This window comes from Mizuhopecten yessoensis, unplaced genomic scaffold (assembly GCF_002113885.1).
Source record: "Mizuhopecten yessoensis strain PY_sf001 unplaced genomic scaffold, ASM211388v2 scaffold2249, whole genome shotgun sequence".
Lineage (NCBI taxonomy): Eukaryota > Metazoa > Mollusca > Bivalvia > Pectinida > Pectinidae > Mizuhopecten > Mizuhopecten yessoensis.
In genome coordinates this window covers 220,348-240,216 of record NW_018404452.1, presented here as the reverse complement: position 1 = coordinate 240,216, position 19,869 = coordinate 220,348, and the positions used below count along the sequence as shown (strand labels likewise).

At 39.4% G+C, this 19,869-nt stretch overlaps 2 protein-coding genes across 5 annotated transcripts in view; one reads left to right on the top strand and one right to left on the bottom strand.

The window, feature by feature from the left end:
• Nucleotides 1–5,694, top strand: part of LOC110445356 (MFS-type transporter SLC18B1-like) — a 50,688-nt gene extending 44,994 nt beyond the window's left edge. For all 4 annotated transcript variants that reach the window (XM_021489918.1, XM_021489919.1, XM_021489920.1 and 1 more), the window contains exons 13-14: nt 2,953–3,046; nt 5,041–5,694. In XM_021489918.1, the coding sequence (XP_021345593.1) occupies nt 2,953–3,046; nt 5,041–5,226 (280 nt within the window). In that variant the 3' untranslated portion in view covers nt 5,227–5,694. The remainder of the gene's footprint in view (nt 1–2,952; nt 3,047–5,040) is intronic.
• A 6,349-nt stretch (nt 5,695–12,043) lies between these two features.
• On the bottom strand, nt 12,044–18,171 carry LOC110445355 (ATPase inhibitor B, mitochondrial-like). The gene is made up of 6 exons (XM_021489916.1): nt 18,062–18,171; nt 16,612–16,657; nt 16,014–16,039; nt 15,068–15,131; nt 14,750–14,809; nt 12,044–12,507 (listed from the first exon to the last, which is right to left on the bottom strand). Exons 1-6 carry the CDS (start codon nt 18,106–18,108, stop codon nt 12,433–12,435), a joined length of 318 nt encoding a protein of 105 aa, XP_021345591.1. The 5' UTR covers nt 18,109–18,171; the 3' UTR covers nt 12,044–12,432.
• Nucleotides 18,172–19,869: the final 1,698 nt, after the last annotated feature.

Below are 19,869 nucleotides of genomic sequence, written 5' to 3'. Positions count from 1 at the left end.
AAACGGTTGAGATCCCCACCCCAAAACTATATATACAAATGCTGGGCATAAAGAGACGAATGCAGTCATGATATTAGAATAGACCCTGGGGTCTGACCGAACCCCTACGGATCTAGTTTCTTAGTCACAGCTTGGAAACAGTTGAGATCCCCACCCTGTAACCGTATATATTCAATTGCTGAGTATAAAGAGATGAATGCACATATGCTTCCAGGATGGCCTTGGGGACTACCCCACCCTTGGATACTTGACCCCTGTGTCATAACTTCGAAATGGTTAAGATCCCCACCCCAAAACTAAATATACAATTGTTGCATGGCATAAAGAGACAAATGCTGTCATGATATTAGAATTGACCCCAGGATCTGCCCCACCCTTGCAGACTTAACCCCTGGGTCATAACTTTGAAAGGGTTGAGATCCCCACCCCAAAACTATATATACAAATGCTGGGCAAAAAGAGACAAATGCAGTCATGATATAAGAATTGATCCTGGGGTCTGGCCAAAACGCTAGGGACCTAGTTTCTGAGTCACAGCTTGGAAACAGTTGAGATACCCACCCCATAACCATATGTAAAATTGCTGGGCATGAAAAATCTAATACAGATATGCTACAAGGATTGGCATTGGGGTTTGGCATATTCCCTTGGATCACATTTGGAGAATATTTTGTAACATGATATTACTGTATTCTGACCCCAGTGTAACATGATATAACTGTATTCTGCCCCCAATGTAACATGATATTACTGTATTCCGCCCCCAATGTAACATGGTATTACTGTATCCTGCCCCCAGTGGAACATGAGATTACTGTACTCTGCCCCCAATATAACATGATATTACTGTATTCTGCCTCCAGTGTAACGTGATATTACTGTATTCTGCCCCCATTGTAACATGATATTACTGTATCCTGCCCCCAATGTAACATGATATTACTGTATTCTGACCCCAGTGTAACATGATATTACTGTACGCTGCCCCCAATGTAACATGATATTACTGTTTTCTGCCCCCAATGTAACATGATATTACTGTATTCTGCCCCCCATGTAACATGCTATTACTGTATTCTGCCCCCAATGGAACATGATATTACTGTATTCTGCCACCAATGTAACATGATATTACTGAATTCTGCCCCCAATGTAACATGGTATTACTGTATTCTGCCCCCAATGCAACATGATATTACTGTATTCTGACCCCATTGTAACATGATATTACTGTATCCTGCGCCCAATGTAACATGATATCACTGTATTCTACCCCCAATGTAACATGATATTACTGGATTTTGCCCCCAATGTAACATGATGGGCCAAAAAGCTTAATTGCAAGCAGACAAAATCTTACAATATTTACTCAAACTAAATTATATGTACCAAGTTACATACAATAATTTCTTGCATACTAGACCAATAAATCTGCATTTCTGCTACAAGGATTGGCATTGGGGTTTGGCATATTCCCTTGGATCACATTTGGAGAATATTTTGTAACATGATATTACTGTATTCCGCCCCCAATGTAACATGATATTACTATATTCTGCCCCCAATGTAACATGGAATTACTGTATTCTGCCCCCAATGAAACATGATATTACTGTATTCTGCCCCTAATGTAACATGATATTACTGTATCCTGACCCCAGTGTAACATGATATAACTGTATTCTGCCCCCATTGTAACATGATATTACTGTACTCTTCCCCCAATGTAACATGATATTACTATATTCTGCCCCCAATGTAACATGGAATTACTGTATTCTGCCCCCAATGCAACATGATATTACTGTATTTTGCCCCCAATGGAACATGATGGACCAAAAAGCTTAATTGCAATCAGACAAAATCTTACAATATTTACTCAAACTAAATTATATGTACCAAGTTACATACAATAATTTCTTGCATACTAGACCAATAAATCTGCATTTCTGCTACAAGGATTGGCATTGGGGTTTGGCATATTCCCTTGGATCACATTTGGAGAATATTTTGTAACATGATATTACTGTATTCTACCCCCAATGTAACATGATATTACTTTTTTCTGCCCCCAATGTAACATGATAGTTTCTGAGTCACAGCTTGGAAACAGTTGAGATACCCACCCCATAACCATATGTAAAATTGCTGGGCATGAAAAATCTAATACAGATATGCTACAAGGATTGGCATTGGGGTTTGGCATATTCCCTTGGATCACATTTGGAGAATATTTTGTAACATGATATTACTGTATTCTGACGCCAGTGTGACATGATATTACTGTACGCTGCCCCCAATGTAACATTATATTACTGTATTCTGCCCCCAATGTAACATGATATTACTGTATTTTGCCCCCAATGTAACATGATGGACCAAAAAGCTTAATTGCAAGCAGACAAAATCTTACAATATTTACTCAAACTAAATTATATGTACCAAGTTACATACAATAATTTCTTGCATACTAGACCAATAAATCTGCATTTCTGGTGGTGCTGGAAAATTCTATCGGACCAACGGGCTGGATCTCATGCACGCGCAGACTGGTGGGCGAATTATAGCGACCTTTCGGGGTCACGCTATTGTTCGTCACGTAATATTATGATGTTTTGGGGTCAGTCAGGGTCATTGGTGTCATTAAAAATTGCCATCCAGGCTTCATATGCAAATGAAAAATGTGCGGTCAGTTTACAACTTTACTAGTAAAGCAGCTGTTTTTAGGGTTTTAGTCAATAAGCAAGAAATAGAAGATATATACATGTATATTGGTTATAAAAAACATGTTTTTACATATTTGTGACTTGAAGTGGAATAAAGTGTATCATTGTTTTTGAGTCTACAGCCTTCAAAGTGGTATTACAATAAAGGTGTAAGCAATCTTATTGTTAATTATAGCTTCTTTATAGAATGTTAGTGTTTTTAATAATGATGTTGTTATGTTGACAGGGATTTTTTGGGTCCTGCAATTGGTGGTTTCTTGTTGGACGAGGTGGGCTTCCAGTCAATGACAACGTATGTGGCCATACTGACAACAGTAATGGTAAGCTAGTCCGATGTGTAGGAATATTTTGTGATCTGTATAAATAATAATAATAATAATTCGAGGTTCTTATATACCGCTTTATCACAACCTAGTTCATAGATCGTCTCAAAGCGGTTCACAAATTAGTATCCGTGGTTATATTCCGTCTTTGCGTATTGCAGAGTTATCTGCTCTTGTGAGCAAGTATTGATTGTTACGTCATTGGTTTGTGTGAGAAAATTACGCTGTTTTCTCAAAGATTGATGACGTTACTCTCACAAACCAATGATGTAATAATCAATACCTGCTCACAAGAGAAGATAACTCTGCAATATGCAAAGACGGAAAGGGCCTTTGCAGTCAGCCAATATCTTTCTCAACTTCCTTGGGAGCGTACAGCTGGTACTGCCATTTCGGCACTCATAGCTAGCATTCAACAATTCTAGCACTACCAAACCACGTACTCATTTACAGCTGAGTAGACTGGAACAAGCAGAGTAAAGTATCTTGTTCAAAGATTATATACAACACAGTGCTGTGATGTGAACCCGCAATCACGGGTTACGAGTCCGGTGTCCTACCACTAGACTACCGTGCCTCACAACCCTTCGATTACGAGCCCGGCGTCCTACAACTAGACTACCGTTCCTCACAACCCTTCGGTCACGAGCCCGGCGTCCTACCACTAGACTATCATGCCTCACAACACTTCAGTAACGAGCCCGGCGTCCTACCACTAGACTACTGTGCCTCACAACCCTTCAGTAACGAGCCCGGCGTCCAACCACTAGACTACCATGCCTCACAACCCTTCGGTCACGAGCCCAGCATCCTACCACTAGACTACCATACCTCACAACCCTTCAGTCACGAGCCCGGCGTCCTACCACTAGACTACCGTGCCTCCTATAGCCCCGCATCCTACCACTAGACTACAGTGCCTCACAACCCTTCGGTCACAAGCCTGGCATCCTACCACTAGACTACCATGCCTCACAACCCTTCGGTCACGAGTCTGGCATCCTACCACTAGACTATCATGCCTCACAACCCTTTGGTCACGAGCCTGGCATCCTACCACTAGACTACCCTGCCTCACAACCCTTCGGTCACGAGCCCGGCATCCTACCACTAGACTACCGTGCCTCACAACCCTTCGATCACGGCCGGGGGCCTACTACTAGACTACAGTGCATCACAACCCTTCGGTCACGAGCCCGGTGTCCTACCACTAGACTACCGTGCCTCACAACCCTTCGATCACGGCCGGGGGCCTACTACTAGACTACTGTGCGTCACAACCCTTCGGTCACAAGCCTGATATCCTACCACTAGACTATCGTGCCTCACAACCCTTTGGTCACGAGCCTGGCATCCTGCCACTAGACTACTGTGCCTCACAACCCTTCGGTCACAAGCCCGGCATCCTACCACTAGACTACCGTGCCTCACGACCCTTCGATCACGGCCGGGGGCCTACTACTAGACTAATGTGCGTCACAACCCTTCGGTCACAAGCCTGATATCCTACCACTAGACTACCGTGCCTCACAACCCTTCTATCACGGCCGGGGGCCTACTACTAGACTAATGTGCGTCACAACCCTTCGGTCACAAGCCTGATATCCTACCACTAGACTACCGTGCCTCACAACCCCTCGATCACGGCCGGGGGCCTACTACTAGACTACTGTGCGTCACAACCCTTCGGTCACGAGCCCGGTGTCCTACCACTAGACTATCGTGCCTCACAACCCTTTGGTCACGAGCCCGGCATCCTACCACTAGACTACAGTTCCTCACAACCCTTCAGTCACGAGCCTGGCATCCTACCACTAGACTACCCTGCCTCACAACCCTTCGGTCACGAGCCCGGCATCCTACCACTAGACTACTGTGCCTCCTAAATAGAAATCTTTATGTCCTGTAACAACCTCTTTTGTTGTCTGCTGTGTCTATGTTAACTTCATCTTTGTTAGACTTACAGCTGTTTATGGGTTGTTATTTTGCAGGCTGTAATCCTGGTTGTGACGATTCTCTTTGACAAGCCATGTTGCTGTAAACGAAAAGCATCAGAGGAAAAGTCTGAAGAACATGCACCACTCCTCGGCAAGAAGGACGTGGTCAAGAGCTATACGTCCAGTTCTAACCTTCTAGACTCTTACCCTCCTCAACAAATAGCCACAGACAGTGTGTGATCCTTGGGTTGTAATGATACGTGATTGCTCATGAGAGTTGTCATTTTACAAGAGTTGTTATGAGAGTGGAATTAATTTAATATACGATTCTGAAGTGGTTGTGAGGCTAAGGCACACTCTATACAGGCCATCTTTGCCCAGGAAATGGGGTTCCCTTCAGTCAATCAAGTTTATTTGGGAGAGGGCCTAGTAAGTTGCAAGAACTTGAGCCCAATCCATTTGAATGTTCGATTTCAATAAACTATTTATATTTCTTATACAGGGCTCAAAGTTAATTTTCAAATCAAAAGGTCAAAACGCAAGGTAGATACAAACATGAGTATCTTTGTTCTGTTGGTTCAATCTCTTTAAGGAGAATGGGTGTGGTGAGGGAGTGTCTGTCAGAGGAATGGGTGTGGTGAAGGAGTGGCTGTCAGGAATGGGTGTCATCAGGGAGTGGTTGTCAGAAGGATGGATGTGGTGAGGGAGTGGCTGGCAGAGGAATGGGTATGGTGAGGGAGTGACTGTTAGGAATGGGTGTGGTGAGGGAGTGGCTGTGAGAGGAATGGGTGTGGTGAGGGAGTGTTTGTCAGAGAAATGGGTGTGGTGAGGGAGCGGCTGTCAGAGAAATGGGTGTGGTGAGGGCGTGGCTGTCAGAGAAATGGGTGTGGTGAGGGCGTGGCTGTCAGAGAAGTGGGTGGGGTGAGGGAGTGGCTGTCAGAGGGATGGGTGTGATGAGGGAGTGGCTGTCAGAGGAATGGGTGGGATGAGGGAGTGGCTGTCAGAGGAATGGATGTGGTGAGGGAGTTGCTGTCAGAGGAATGGGTGTGGTGAGGAAGTGTCTGTCAGAGGAATGGGTGTGGTGAGGGGGTGTCTGTCAGAGAAATGGGTGTGGTGAGGGCGTGGCTGTCAGAGAAATGGGTGCGGTGAGGGAGGGTCTGTCAGAGGAATGGGTGTGGTGAAGGAGTGGCTGTCAGGAATGGGTGTCATCAGGGAGCGGTTGTCAGAGGAATGGATGTGGTGAGGGAGTGTCTGTCAGAGGAATTGGTGTGGTGAGGGAGTGGCTGTCAGGAATGGGGGTGGTGAGGGAGTGGCTGTCAGAGGGATGTGTGTGGTGAGGGAGTGGCTGTCAGAGGAATGGGTGTGATGAGGGAGTGGCTGTCAGAGGAATGGGTATGGTGAGGGAGTGACTGTCAGGAATGGGTGTGGTGAGGGAGTGGCTGTCAGGAATGGGTGTGGTGGGGGAGTGGCTGTCAGGAATGGGTGTGGTGAGTGAGTGGCTGTCAGGAATGGGTGTGGTGAGGGAGGGGCTGTCAGAGGGATGTGTGTGGTGAGGGAGTGGCTGTCAGAGGAATTGGTGTGGTGAGGGAGTGGCTGTCAGGAATGGGTGTGGTGAGGGGAGTGGCTGTCATAGGAATTGGTGTTGTCAGGGAGTTGCTGTCAGAGGAGAGGTTATTTTTCAATTGCATTAATTGTTTGTCTTGCAGGAAGAATGGGAAATTCACTTAACCAAGGCAATTTTACTTGACTTGCTCAAAATTGTTTCCAGTTCAATCAAGACAGAACAAATTTATAAAAAAAAGTCTTCCATGAAGATCTGTGTCCTTAAAACTGTGATTGCCAAGTGCCTGATTTCCAATATTTACAAATGCTTACATGTATACATATATAGATCAAATTCTTACCCAAACATGTACAACCTTTATATATATATATACCTTATCTTGAACAAAGCCATTATTGAAATACTTATCAAGTACATGTACTATGTATTTAGAGAGATATATATCTGATCTCAAACATATACAGCTTTTATATTGATACTCAGCTTGATATGTCAAAATCAAACAACATTATATGGATACATATCTTATCTACGACGGATTGGTCGAATGGTTAACACTCCTGCCTTCCACGCAGGCAGCCAGTGTTCGATCCCCGTAGTCGTCACACGCATGGATATTAAGAAAAAGTGTTTTTCTCCTGCCAACACAACTTAAACAACCCAGGTGGAGTATAAAATGGTCTGGGGTGGGTGTTGCCATATCTGTGTTGTAGCATTCAAGTGAGGAGGCACTATAAATGATGCCGTTGGAAGCACAGTCCTACTACAAACAGAACACATTACATCTCCAGCACACACACAGGCATACACACATAGGGAGAAATTAGCCAGGTGACATAGGACGAGAACATATGTAGTTAGCGCCTGATAAGGCAACTCCTGCAAATTCCTCAACAATTGTATTGATTATTGTATATGTTAATTGTTAGCTCACCTGGCCCAAAGGGTCAAGTAAGCTTATGCCATGGTGCACTGTCCGCCCGTCTGTCGTCCGTACCCACTTCAATGGAATATCATGAAACTTCATACAAGTGATTGGTATGGCAATGCCTTAAACAAGTTCTCATTTCAGTTTCTCCCTTGAAGGTCAAGGTCACTGTTACTATTTTTAGAAAAAACTTTGTCATCACTCTAGTGACTTCATTTTCTCTTACGTGTGTCACAATGCGTGATTGCGAGGGGATTTGTATCACGTGTGATGCCTTGTTCATATGATTTGACTTCAAATAACTTTTTGTTTATTGTTTATTTTTTTCAGTTAATGCAATATAATCATGATACATGTACATGGATGAAGTCCCTGTTTGTTCGTTTATACTGTTCAGTCTTGTTAATCAAACCAGCTGTAATTTCATCCCGCTGACCGGCTATGTTTACATCCCCCATCTGATGTCCCTCTCATATGGATAAATCTAACTACCACAAATTTTGTCCCACTGTCCAGCATTGTTTATCCAGCCACAACTAATCTTGTTGTCCTATTATCCAGGCAATGATTTGGGGACTTCTTTAATCCTGATCATCCAAAGTATTCCATTCATCCAAGTGCTTTTGTACTGTATTTTAGCTGGTAACAAATTAAGGTGGTTGAATCAGCCATGGCCAGCTTCACTATACAATCCTTTTATGGTTGTTAAGTACATGTATATATATATATATATTTATAAAAAAAATCAAAATCACAAGATGATGGATTCTCCTGGCCTATCACTGTTTAGGGCCTAAAAATCTGTTTTCTTGTGGGTTTTTTTTGTTTTTTTTCCTGTCACACAGACTTCAATTCAATTGTCATATTTTATATATATACATGTATTCCACTGTGATGTTATGGTTGTAAAATGTATACCATAACTGTTTACTGTAGAACTCCGCGGACAGATCATATCAATACACAGGCCTGGCACTACTTTTTCACTTTGTACAGTGAAACCTGCTCATATGACCACGCTAATAAAAGACCACCTGCATTATAAGACCACTGTACATGTCCCCCATCGGATTGATTTCATTGTGAACTTAACCTGTATTAAGAGACCACTTTTTGAACCTTCCACGAGTGGTCACTTAATACAGGTTTGACATATTAATTTTGAAGATATATCAAACCACAACACTTTTTTTAAGCCTTTTTTAATATTGAAGAACTCCCAGGTGTACCATATTTATCCACAACACTACTTTTCATATAGAACTAATTTTGAGAACCCGCCCTGCACCCTTCTGATATGAGGGGCCTCTGTGGCCAAGTGGTTAATGCAGCCGACATTCTGCTACCACTAGCCCTCCACCACTGGGTCACAGGTTTAAGGTCTGGGTTTTTTCCAGGAACTTCGGTTTTCCTCCACAACCAAAACCTGGCACGTCCTTAAATGACCATAGCTGTTAATAGGACGTAAAACACAAACAAACCCTTCCAACATATATCAATCTACAACATGAATTTGGCAGATATTTCTTTGGCAAGAACTTGTTAAGGTTCCAGAGATGCAAGAGCCATATAGTAATTGTAGTGTCTGTCTGTCCACCACCTGGAAATAACCCCAGAATCAATAAGTCCAACATCTTTGTGAAATTTTGCATAGTTATACACTAGTTGTTATATGTCAAGGTAACTGTTGCTAAAAATAGAACGTTTGAAGGATCACAGCTTGAATTTTGCAATATCTTGAGCTTCAAATGAAAAAAAAATTGTCTGCTCTTTAACATCAAAATGAATACTGACAAGTCAGGAACAGCATTGGATAGCATATCACCCCAGTAGTCTTCTTTCGATACAACCATAAACGAACGCAACACATCCTCTGAATTTCAATTTTTGAATACATATATATATTATTCCTTATAATTATATTATCCTGTCAGACTATTTAATATTTTAACTCACCTTTTAACTGTAAAATTTCTGGCTTTTCAATACGCACCGGAAGTAGTGTATTAGTATAGGAACATTAAAATGTGTAGCAAGAAGCTGCCTGAAGCTTTCCATTGGTGTCGACTGCTATATCAACTATATAAATACGCACCGGAAGTCGTGTATTAGTATAGGAACATTAAAATGTGCAGCAAGAAGCTACCTGAAGCTTTCCATTGGTGTCGACTGCTATATCAACTATATCAATAAATGATCGTGTGGTGATCTATTTTGGGTACTGTCACCTTAGGTAAACAAGAATACAAGACAAAAGATGAGCCAATGTTGCCAATCGTAGAGTGTAATCATTTATCAAAAACACATTGATCTATAAAACTCAGTTATCTGCAAATATATATATATCGGTCATTAACAATATTACTTTAACTGATGAAGTCTGTGTGATTTATGTTGAGTATTGGATAAGATTTTGATCAATTTTAACGGCTGTCACCACGAAAACAGCCTGCCACGTTGTTGATATGTAATAAATTGGGCCATAAAGTATCAATCCTTCAGTATATTTGTTGTTATTTTGCCATTGTATATCGACACCATTAAAACATTTCTTTTGCATTCATCTTGAAATGGTGGTCTTCAGGGTTTTCTATTGATTACAAGGATTTTGTTTGGCTTATAGTGTTTAACATCCCAACAGGTAAGGTCACTTTAACTCATTCACCCCTGAAGACACATTTGAACTCTTCCAACTCAATGGTTGGAATAGTTCATTATGAAATTTCAGGGGTGAATGAGTCAAAGGACGTGTCTCCATGTGTATCAGGGATGTTTTTAGGCAGTTGTGTATTTGTTAGACCATACAAATGTACCTGTATACAAACATGCACAGATATTTCTTGTTTTGTTATGATTTGTATTTTGATATTAAATATGGTAACAAATCCATAATAAATGTACATGTATATTTTAATCATTTATTGTATACAATTGTATGTGTTATACACTCCTTTCACAGTGCAATTAATTTAAAGATGTCAAAGAAATAATTTTTTGATCAATATAATCTTCGATTCCCTTTTCATCTATAATGCGATACTTGTGAAACCAGTGCCAATGTTTTCTATAAAGGTCGCCTTTTCATGCGAGCTTTGCTATTTTTGTATATTTATATGTGCCATATTAACAAGGTAGGACCTGAACAAGGGTTAGTTTATTAACTGAAGTTGTGTTTATCATTTTATAAATAGCTATAGATATAAATTCAATGGGAATATCTTTTTTTTATTTATTATTAATAAAGAGTATATGAAGATATGCTTAAGTGTTTTATTATTTGTATAGCTGTGTATCTTTTTTTTTAAATTTGTCGAGCTGGGCTTGGTGGTCTCCGGTTAAATGAACAACAGATCCCATTGGGATCTTGGTGCCCACCATAGTCATTAGTTCTATGTCAGTTTGATCTTTTCTCTTCTTTTCTCTGGTCTGTTCCATCAGTTTGATCTTTTCTCTGGTCTGTTCCATCAGTTTGATCTTTTCTCTGGTCTGTTCCATCAGTTTGCCTGTTCGCCATCTTAATCAATCTTTTGATCAACCTCAAAAGTTAACGCGCACAACTCAGGACCACTGAGTGAAGGGGAACCTTCATATCAAATTGGAGAAAAATTCCTCTAGTTAATTACTTTTCCGGCGACGGTGGCATCAACATTAAGTTTGTGTTTAAATTAGTTTCACTGAAAGTATATAAGGGCTACACCAACCAAACTTGGACCATAGATGCATCTTAGGTAGTACATCTCAACCCATACATCACCATTGACTTTGTCAGCATCTCCATCAACATAAAGTTTTTGCGTTAAGTTAGTTTCTCTGATATGTGCATTGATGTTCAAAGCAGGGCACAGGCGTAACATATCAATCTGAATGGCTTATCTGTTCAGAAATGATGTATAAAAGTTGGTCATGTCAGAAAATAAATTTTCAATGCTTAGTTAGTTTTAGGCAGTGGTATGGGGATCCTTCAACAAGCAGACAACGGGCCTTAACTTTCAACCACGTGAAATCTGGTCTGTATAACTTGAGAAAAGTTACGGATGAAAAATTGATTGTCAAAATTGCTATGGCCTGCAGCCTCTTCATGCAAAATTTGTCTAGCATTGAATGTGAGTTAACCTACGTAAAGTTCAGCTCGTTGATCGGGTCACAGTTGAAGTCAAGCTGGCTTGATATAAACTATTTTCTTCCTCATCTAGAATACTCAAGTGAATATTTTTGAAAATTACTCTTTTGGGACCCAATTACCCTTAGGAAGCCAACCCAATACACTAGCAGACAAGAATTCTACCTACAATATACAAAATCTTATCAGTACTTACTTAAGTTCAAGCAACTATACAACCTTCTAGAATTTATTTTGTTAAATGTCTCTTTCAGAGAAGCCATTAGTTCAAATACATATCATATTTCATAAAACAATAGATACATATTCTGATGTGTTTAATATGCCGACGTCGGAGAACCACAAAACACACTGTACATACTTTCACAGTATTTGCGACAGTTATCTCCCTTTAATATTTTTAAAATAGAAATTCAATAAAATCAATTAATTCCAAAATCAATTCTAACTAGGGTACCTTTAATTGATAAATCATATCTTTAGAAAGAAGAAGCATGTCACGGTAAAATACATATACCGTATTATTTCTGGTTATTCTGGACGAACAGAATGTAGATCACACAGTACTAAATATATACATCTAATACTATAAAAGTAACATGTTCACCATTTTGACGAGGTGTTTGAAACTAAGCTGTCCTTCGACTCTCAAGGATTGAAAAAAGTTGGTATATTTCTCAATATTATACAACACAAGTCAAACATTGTTTGGGCACATTTATTATAAAAGTGTGTTTAAATTAACTAGTCACTCTTTCCATTTTTTGAAACACTTGTAATCCACTCATTAGCACTTCCTACATTACATGACCAGAACGCATTGGACTTGACACCTCAGTCACTGTCGCTGTCACTACCAGCATCAGGTTTTAACTTCTTGATGTTTGCCTTGTGTCGCTTGATTGCATCCTGAAAGCATATAATATACATTTTATCATATATTCTACCTCGGATGAAACACAATGAACAGAAAAGCAAAATACAGATTGATATGAAGTGTGTACGCTACCATTTTGAGGTGTGACTTTTCTGAAAAGTGTCCAAGTGGAAGTTAAAAGTATTTATTATATGCTTGAAAATTTCGCTCAATCACATTGGTTGGAGCCTATACATGTAACCAGTCATGTGCAGTGTAAGTTAGAATGGAACAGAGGATGGCTGCTGAGCCTATTCACATGACTAGTCCTGTGCAGTTTAAGTTAGAATGGAACAGAGGATGGCTGCTGAGGCATACATGTGACCAGTCCTGTGCAGTTTAAATTAGAATGGAACAGAGGATGGCTGCTGAGCCTATACACGTGACCAGTCCTGTGCAGTTTAAATTAGAATGGAACAGAGGATGGCTGCTGAGCCTATATACGTGACCAGTCCTGTGCAGTTTAAGTTAGAATGGAACAGAGGGTGGCTGCTGAGCCTATACACGTGACCAGTCCTGTGCAGTTTAAGTTAGAATGGAACAGAGGATGGCGGCTGAGCCTATATACGTGACCAGGCCTGGGCAGTTTAAGTTAGAATGGAACAAAAGATGGCTGCTGAGGCATACATGTGACCAATACTGTGCAGTTTAAGTTAGAATGGGACAGAAGATGGCTGCTGAGGCATACATGTGACCAATACTGTGCAGTTTAAGTTAGAATGGAACAGAGTATGGCTGCTGAGTCTATATACGTGACCAGTCCTGTGCAGTTTAAGTTAGAATGGAACAGAAGATGGCTGCTGAGGCATACATGTGACCAATCCTGTGCAGTTTAAGTTAGAATGGAACAGAGGATGGCTGCTGAGCCTATACATGTGACCAGTCCTGTGCAGTTTAAGTTAGAATGGAACAGAGGATGGCTGCTGAGTCTATATACGTGACCAGTCCTGTGCAGTTTAAGTTAGAATAGAACAGAGGATGGCTGTTGAGGCATACATGTGACCAGTCCTGTGCAGTTTAAGTTAGAATGGAACAAAGGATGGCTGCTAAGCCTATATACACGTGACCAGATTAGACAGGGACCAGTTTAGACAGGTTATACTGTATTAACTTTAGCTTCGCCTCGGTCAATATCGCTTTTTCAGGTTCATATCACATCATATTCACCATCACAAAAGTCCATAATTGTATAATGGCGCATGCCGGGCAGATTTGGATTGGTCTGGGATATGGCTTATCCAGAGCTAGCAGTATTACACATGTAAAACAACCCATATCACGGACAAGTATAAGATTAAACCATATACAATAGTGCAACTGCCATTCAATCCTAGGCAACATATCAATCTTTGTTAGGTCAGACATGGGTCCCTGATAAAACTGGAGACATCCCGACACCCTAGACTTGCAACATAAACAGCTGCCACAATGGGTTTCAACTTCATAAACATAGAGAATAAATGTGGCAATGGTCTCAAAATACCTGGTACAAGGTTGATTTCATCAGGGATAAGGAAAATGGTGAAATGGCATGTCTTGGTGAACATTAAGCAGTAGTTATCAGGAGATGGACAATGTGTGGCATAAAATAAAAAATATAGGGAATGATACAATATATATTGCAATATCATTCCAGGAAATATGGTTCACTGATAATGATTCTATATAATTAATACCATAAGTAAGCATCACTCCAACAAGCTTCAACGATAAATTGACAATTGTTTTCTATAATTACGGAAGCTTTCCCACTAAGCAAGCTTAATTTGAATAATATTCAATGACAACATGACTTCTGTAAAACTATTTCATAACTTAAACTACTCTTAAACACCATAGCAATCAGTTGAACAAATTCTAGCAATAAATTGCCGCTTCAAAATCATATTGCAATGTACAAATTTACAAATATTGTAATATATTGGTCCTGCAATGTTACTATACACCCTACTAATCAAAGTACTTAAAATAACCCATATTTGTAGATTAGTTTAAGCTATTCCATGCAATGAATCAATTAAATTTGTTTAAAAGTAGCAAAGTAATGGGAATTCTGTAGATTTCAGAAGGAAACGAGGGTAAAAACTCCAATACAAGACATGGCTAGTGAAATAAGTCCAAGCATAGGGTTTGTTTGAAGTACAATAACTCTGTGTTTGTGTGCTATTTGTTTGTTTGATGGATGAATCATACTTACTTCATGCTGTTTGACGACGAGAATAGAAATATACTTACTTCATGCTGTTTGATCTCATCCTCGTGATGCTCCTTCAGTTTTTTCAACTGTTCTTGTGCCTGTTGTTGATAGAAAAACAGCAACAATGAATTTCACGTCAATGTTGCGATTAGAACATTGTTCAAAGTTATCTCCCCTTGCAAACTTTTATTACAATATCAACCATGATCAGTAACATTCAAATAAAAAAACTAGATTGAATGTTTAATAGTTTTATAGCGTAGAAATCTTTTGTAAATGGATAATTATGTGGTAGTTATATATGATATGAATATTTTTAACAAACAGATTATTTTAAATACACAGGATATATTTACCAGTTTTCTCATAAATTGTTCCTCGTGTGCGGCCTCCATCTTTCCGAAACTACCGCCAGCATCTCTACAAACATACAGTTGAGTGTTTGTCAGTGGTGTATCATTTAATAAACATGGTCAAGCGTTATATTGGTCATGGTATTTACTGTTATAACCTTTCTGGACATTATTTGGGAGTAATTTCAGGCTGTTCTGGCATCATAAAAAAGCCTACAACATACAACTATACCGTATGAAAGTAGAGGAAAATCACGAATGAACTGGAAAAAAACTTTTTAATGACGAAATAGAATAGAAAGTAATTACATTCTCTTAAACCTAAAGGATCAATGTTGTAATTTGTTCATGTTCAGAATGAAATACTTTATATTTGTTTTAGTAAAAGACATGCCCTTAACCTCTCACTGCCAAGGTGCGTTTTTTCTGTTTTGTTTTATTTCATCAGGTAAATACTACTTATGGGTAATTATTCTGTAGTTTCAAGGTCGTATGTGGAAAGGTACCAGGTATCTGAAAGCTGTAGGGACCTAACTTTTTCACTATGGGCCAAGGTATCCTATGCGGTAGGCGTCTTTTCTCTACAAAATTCATTTACCCCTCAGTAAACAAGCATCATGTGACATTTCAATGTACTATACATATGTATGCAACCTTGTATTTAAGATCAAGTTATGGCCCTGAAACCCAATTCTCACTGTATCTACAAAAACATGGAGGGATGGAAATAGAAAGTTCCATATTTTCATACCCAATTACCCTTGTCTGGTAGTTGAATACATTTCAATGTTGGTAAATACATGTACTATCAAGGACTGAGTTAGATACAGTGAGCTCAAACTCTCTATAGGCTACTGTTTATTTCTCCCTAATCTTACAACTCCATGTACATTCCCTATATTTTCATGCTTAATCCATAGACAAAATAATCATCATAAGGAAGACCTACCTGATCGAGCCTCCGGATCCACCACCCTGAAACAAACAGTAACATAGCATTATACAGATAGACCAACACACATCAAGTGTCCTAGTCCTCAGACATCTACATTAGTAGTACATTGTACTGTGTACATACCGGTATACGGATCCCAGATCTACCACAGGTATAAAGCCTCATCCGTCAATACACCATATATTATGGGTGTATTGACAGACGCAGCTAGTACCTGTGCATATACATCTGTACCTTTCTCACATTTTCTTAAATGACTTTTCTTTAAAGTGAAGTGTATAAAGGCAGTGATTTTTTACCTACTTTTATAGGAAATGCAGTCTGCTTCCACTAGCAAAAGATTGCTTTATTTTTCCGAAATGAAGAACATCTCCCCAATTTCAATAAAAAACTAAGAGCATATTTTCCAAATTTATGAAGGAACAGGCTAGCTAATGTAAACTTCAGCAAGAAAGCCATTGTGAAGGCTAATAGATCATTAGTTCCTTTCAAGGGAATGCAAGTTTCCACCGACACTCCGGGATAAAAAAAAAACACATTGCTTTATTTTACTACATCTTCAAAACAATATTTAGCAGAGATAAGACATTACCTTTCCTGCACCAGAACCAGCATCCCCTGTACTCATAGCTCGTACACTGAAAAATAAAGAAATGATTTCGGTCTCAAATGTATCCATTATGTGATTACTGATATAACCATTTATTATACTGTAATTGATATAAAATATCAAAATTTGTGTGTAAAAACTCATCGTTCTATTTGTGATATAACTTGGCTTACATTTTTGAAGTTTTAATTATTTCAACACTGTACGACTTTTAACCCAAGTAATAACATTTCATGGCAGTGAATGTGTAGCCTGTCCCGAAGTGGAATCATTAATGGCTGATTACGTATACAGGTACAATTAGAATATTAAGCCATAATGAAGGAATGAAATGTGTTACATTCGCCGAGTATTACTGATCTAAAAACATCATGCAATCTCATTAAATAAATTTGGGAGCAAACTTGGTAACCCAGGTTCGACTCCTAGCGGAGGCATTGACAAAAAAGACCCGTTGAATTGTCGCCCACGAAGGGATTTGGGAATATTGTAAAACATACTTAGCGATATTTTCACAAGAATCACTATGACCCCTGGAAAACTCGGTACAAGGTATTTTCTGGAGAGGGAGCATGTCATTTTTGTTGTAAAATACTAGCCACTTCCTACCGACTCTGGTACAATTTCTCTTTACTTGACTTCATTTGGTAGAGCACAAGACTAGTGTAGCAAAATTACACTGGGTCGATAGTCAGCGACCAGATAGCAGCATTAGCTCAATTGGTAGAGCTATCCATCTAGAGTTTGGAGGGTCCCAGGTTCAAACCCCATTCTGGCTGTTCATTTTTCCTCTCCTGTTACAGTGGTGCCTGTGACCAACGTTAACTCTGGTTTCAAACATTTGGAGTATGCTTGCCAACGGTATACCTGAACCTGGTTTGTAAATAGCTGTGTCTTCAGGGGTGAAGACTTAGAAAATGGACGGAGGAATGTAGCAGAACTGGACTGGGTCGATCGTTGCCAACCACATAGCTCGGGACTTTTTCCTCTCCGGTTATACTAGTAAATCATACGTTACATTCGGTTGCTGATTTTTTTTTTGCAGCTGGTGTCTGCTCTCTACTGTAGCTTCCATTATATACTAAAAGTATTCGACTAAAATCGACCAAAATCCCGGTATTCTATAGAACATTATTCATCCATATTTCAAAACTGATGTCAAGGAAAGTCTTAAAAAGACAGAGGGCCACTCAGCCTGCGTTTAAAAATACTTAGTCTTTAACACATTTTTATGATACTTAGTGAGTATTCAACGCATATTTTCCCTGCATGTAAACCAGGCCGAGTGTGTCCTTCAGATGCTCATTTCAAGGAGAGATTTTCGACATTTGACAGGAAGAAGAATAAATTATCTACCTGAATCTACGCGAAATTAAAATGGACATAGGTTTATGTTTACAATGGATGCAATGTTAAGGTATGCATATTTTACCCAAACGTTCCAAACGTCCGAATAAAACTTTGAAGCCGCAGTGCCATGTTTGATTTTCTCGTCAGGCGTCAGTGAGGTACAGAGAGTTCTTCTCAGGGGCGATAACTAAAACAGCCCCGATTCTAGTGAGGGCAGTTTGATAATAATAACAGAGACGTATAATCACGGAATGATCTAAGTCCGTGGTATAATACATTTTGTATTATACGTCTCTGATAATAATAATATTTATTCAGGTAAAATGGCAGATAATACGCGTATATCACATTTTGCAGATTGGACATAGAATATATATTATCACAGATGTTATTTATAAGTTACATAGTAGGCCTAGTCACTCAGGTGTTAAAACTGGACTGATTGGATTTGATTAATTTAGGCCTTTACCCGGGATAACCCATGAAAGCCGATTCAATTAACAAAATAGTTACACAATTATATAATAGATATTGAACATTTGATGATACTCTAAGACACGGTCTTTTATAAAACTAGATCTAAAATGTTATAGAAAAAAGAAAAACCTATTTTGTCTCAAATCTGATACCATGGCATTCTGGAGAGCAGGTGATCGGGATGTCCTTCATATATTAGGAGACATAAAATTACACGTGCCATAAATAAAATAACGTAATTGAATGATATAAAATATGAAGTGATTGACCAAATAACGGCATTTAAACAATTAAAGATATAGTATTAACTAAAATGTTAATTGCCAATAAAGGGCTTGTGGTTTGGCCTACCTTACCAACCAAATATTAACGTACAGTAATTGATTCTTATACACACACCACGGGTGGTCGGGTGGTGCAGTGGATCGCACACTCGCCTTTCACCAAGGCATCTGGGGTTCGATTTCCCGATCGGACGTGAAAAGGTATGGCGTCACCTGCCCGACCACGTGGGTTTTCTCCGGTTTCCTCCCACAATAAGATCCCCCATCCGGGCAACATCAGTGATTGATATATATGTTGAAACTTGTTTCATAATTGTTGTAAAATAAATAAAGTTTATATTTAGGTGTGTAATGAAAGCAACACCATACATATATACATGTATATAATTGTATATGTTAATATGGCGTCGGAGATTGCAGGTATAGTTCGCTCGGGCTAACCCCATTGGGAAATATATCCGTGGTCATACGTGTAAACAGAGACATATATATGTCTCTGGTGCAACGCAAACACATCACAGTTGTGGTATTTCCTATTTATTAATTCTTTGATTTTCAACATGTACGTCGAAGAGAACGGTCGTCTGTACGTTCCTTTCATGGTTAAAACTGAATACGACACTTTTTGATCGTTGATGACTAGAGACAATCATATCGTGACGGCCCGACATTCGGTTGCGCATCGGCTATCCTTGTGAGGGAGTTATGTTGATTTTTCTAAATGGTGTCTCCTTTAAAAGTCGATACAAAACAATTTTTGTGTGTCAACGCTGTGGTTTATTAAAATCTTGCGTTAACCAGACACCAGGAAACGCTCTCAGGAACAGAACAGTATCGAAAAAGTAAGTGGATATCGTAGAAAGGAGGTCTAATATTTCATACCGTGCTGTCTTTTTTGACACACAAGTAATTTACAAGTATTTACACGTATATATACACAGTCATAAAAGCATTGGTTTGAAATATTCTTTAATTTAAAATGATTTAAGTAGCAATTCAAATCTATCTGGTCCACAATTCAAATAGACTAGTTCAATGTCTAGCGAGGCCTACCTTTCAACAGGTCAGTGATTCCCAGTCTAAAAAAAGCACGTAACATACATGGTCCTTATCAAAGTTTTATTGTTCA

Bases quoted from the DNA above. Each gene is read 5' to 3' on its own strand.
- LOC110445355 (XM_021489916.1), bottom strand. From the start codon at position 18,108: ATGGCACTGCGGCTTCAAAGTTTTATTCGGACGTTTGGAACGTTTGG. The intron at 16,040-16,611 runs GTAATGTCTTAT...TGTTTGTTTCAG, and splicing joins CTGGTTCTGGTGCAGGAAAG to GGTGGTGGATCCGGAGGCTC. The intron at 15,132-16,013 runs GTAGGTCTTCCT...GTATGTTTGTAG, and splicing joins GGATCCGGAGGCTCGATCAG to AGATGCTGGCGGTAGTTTCG.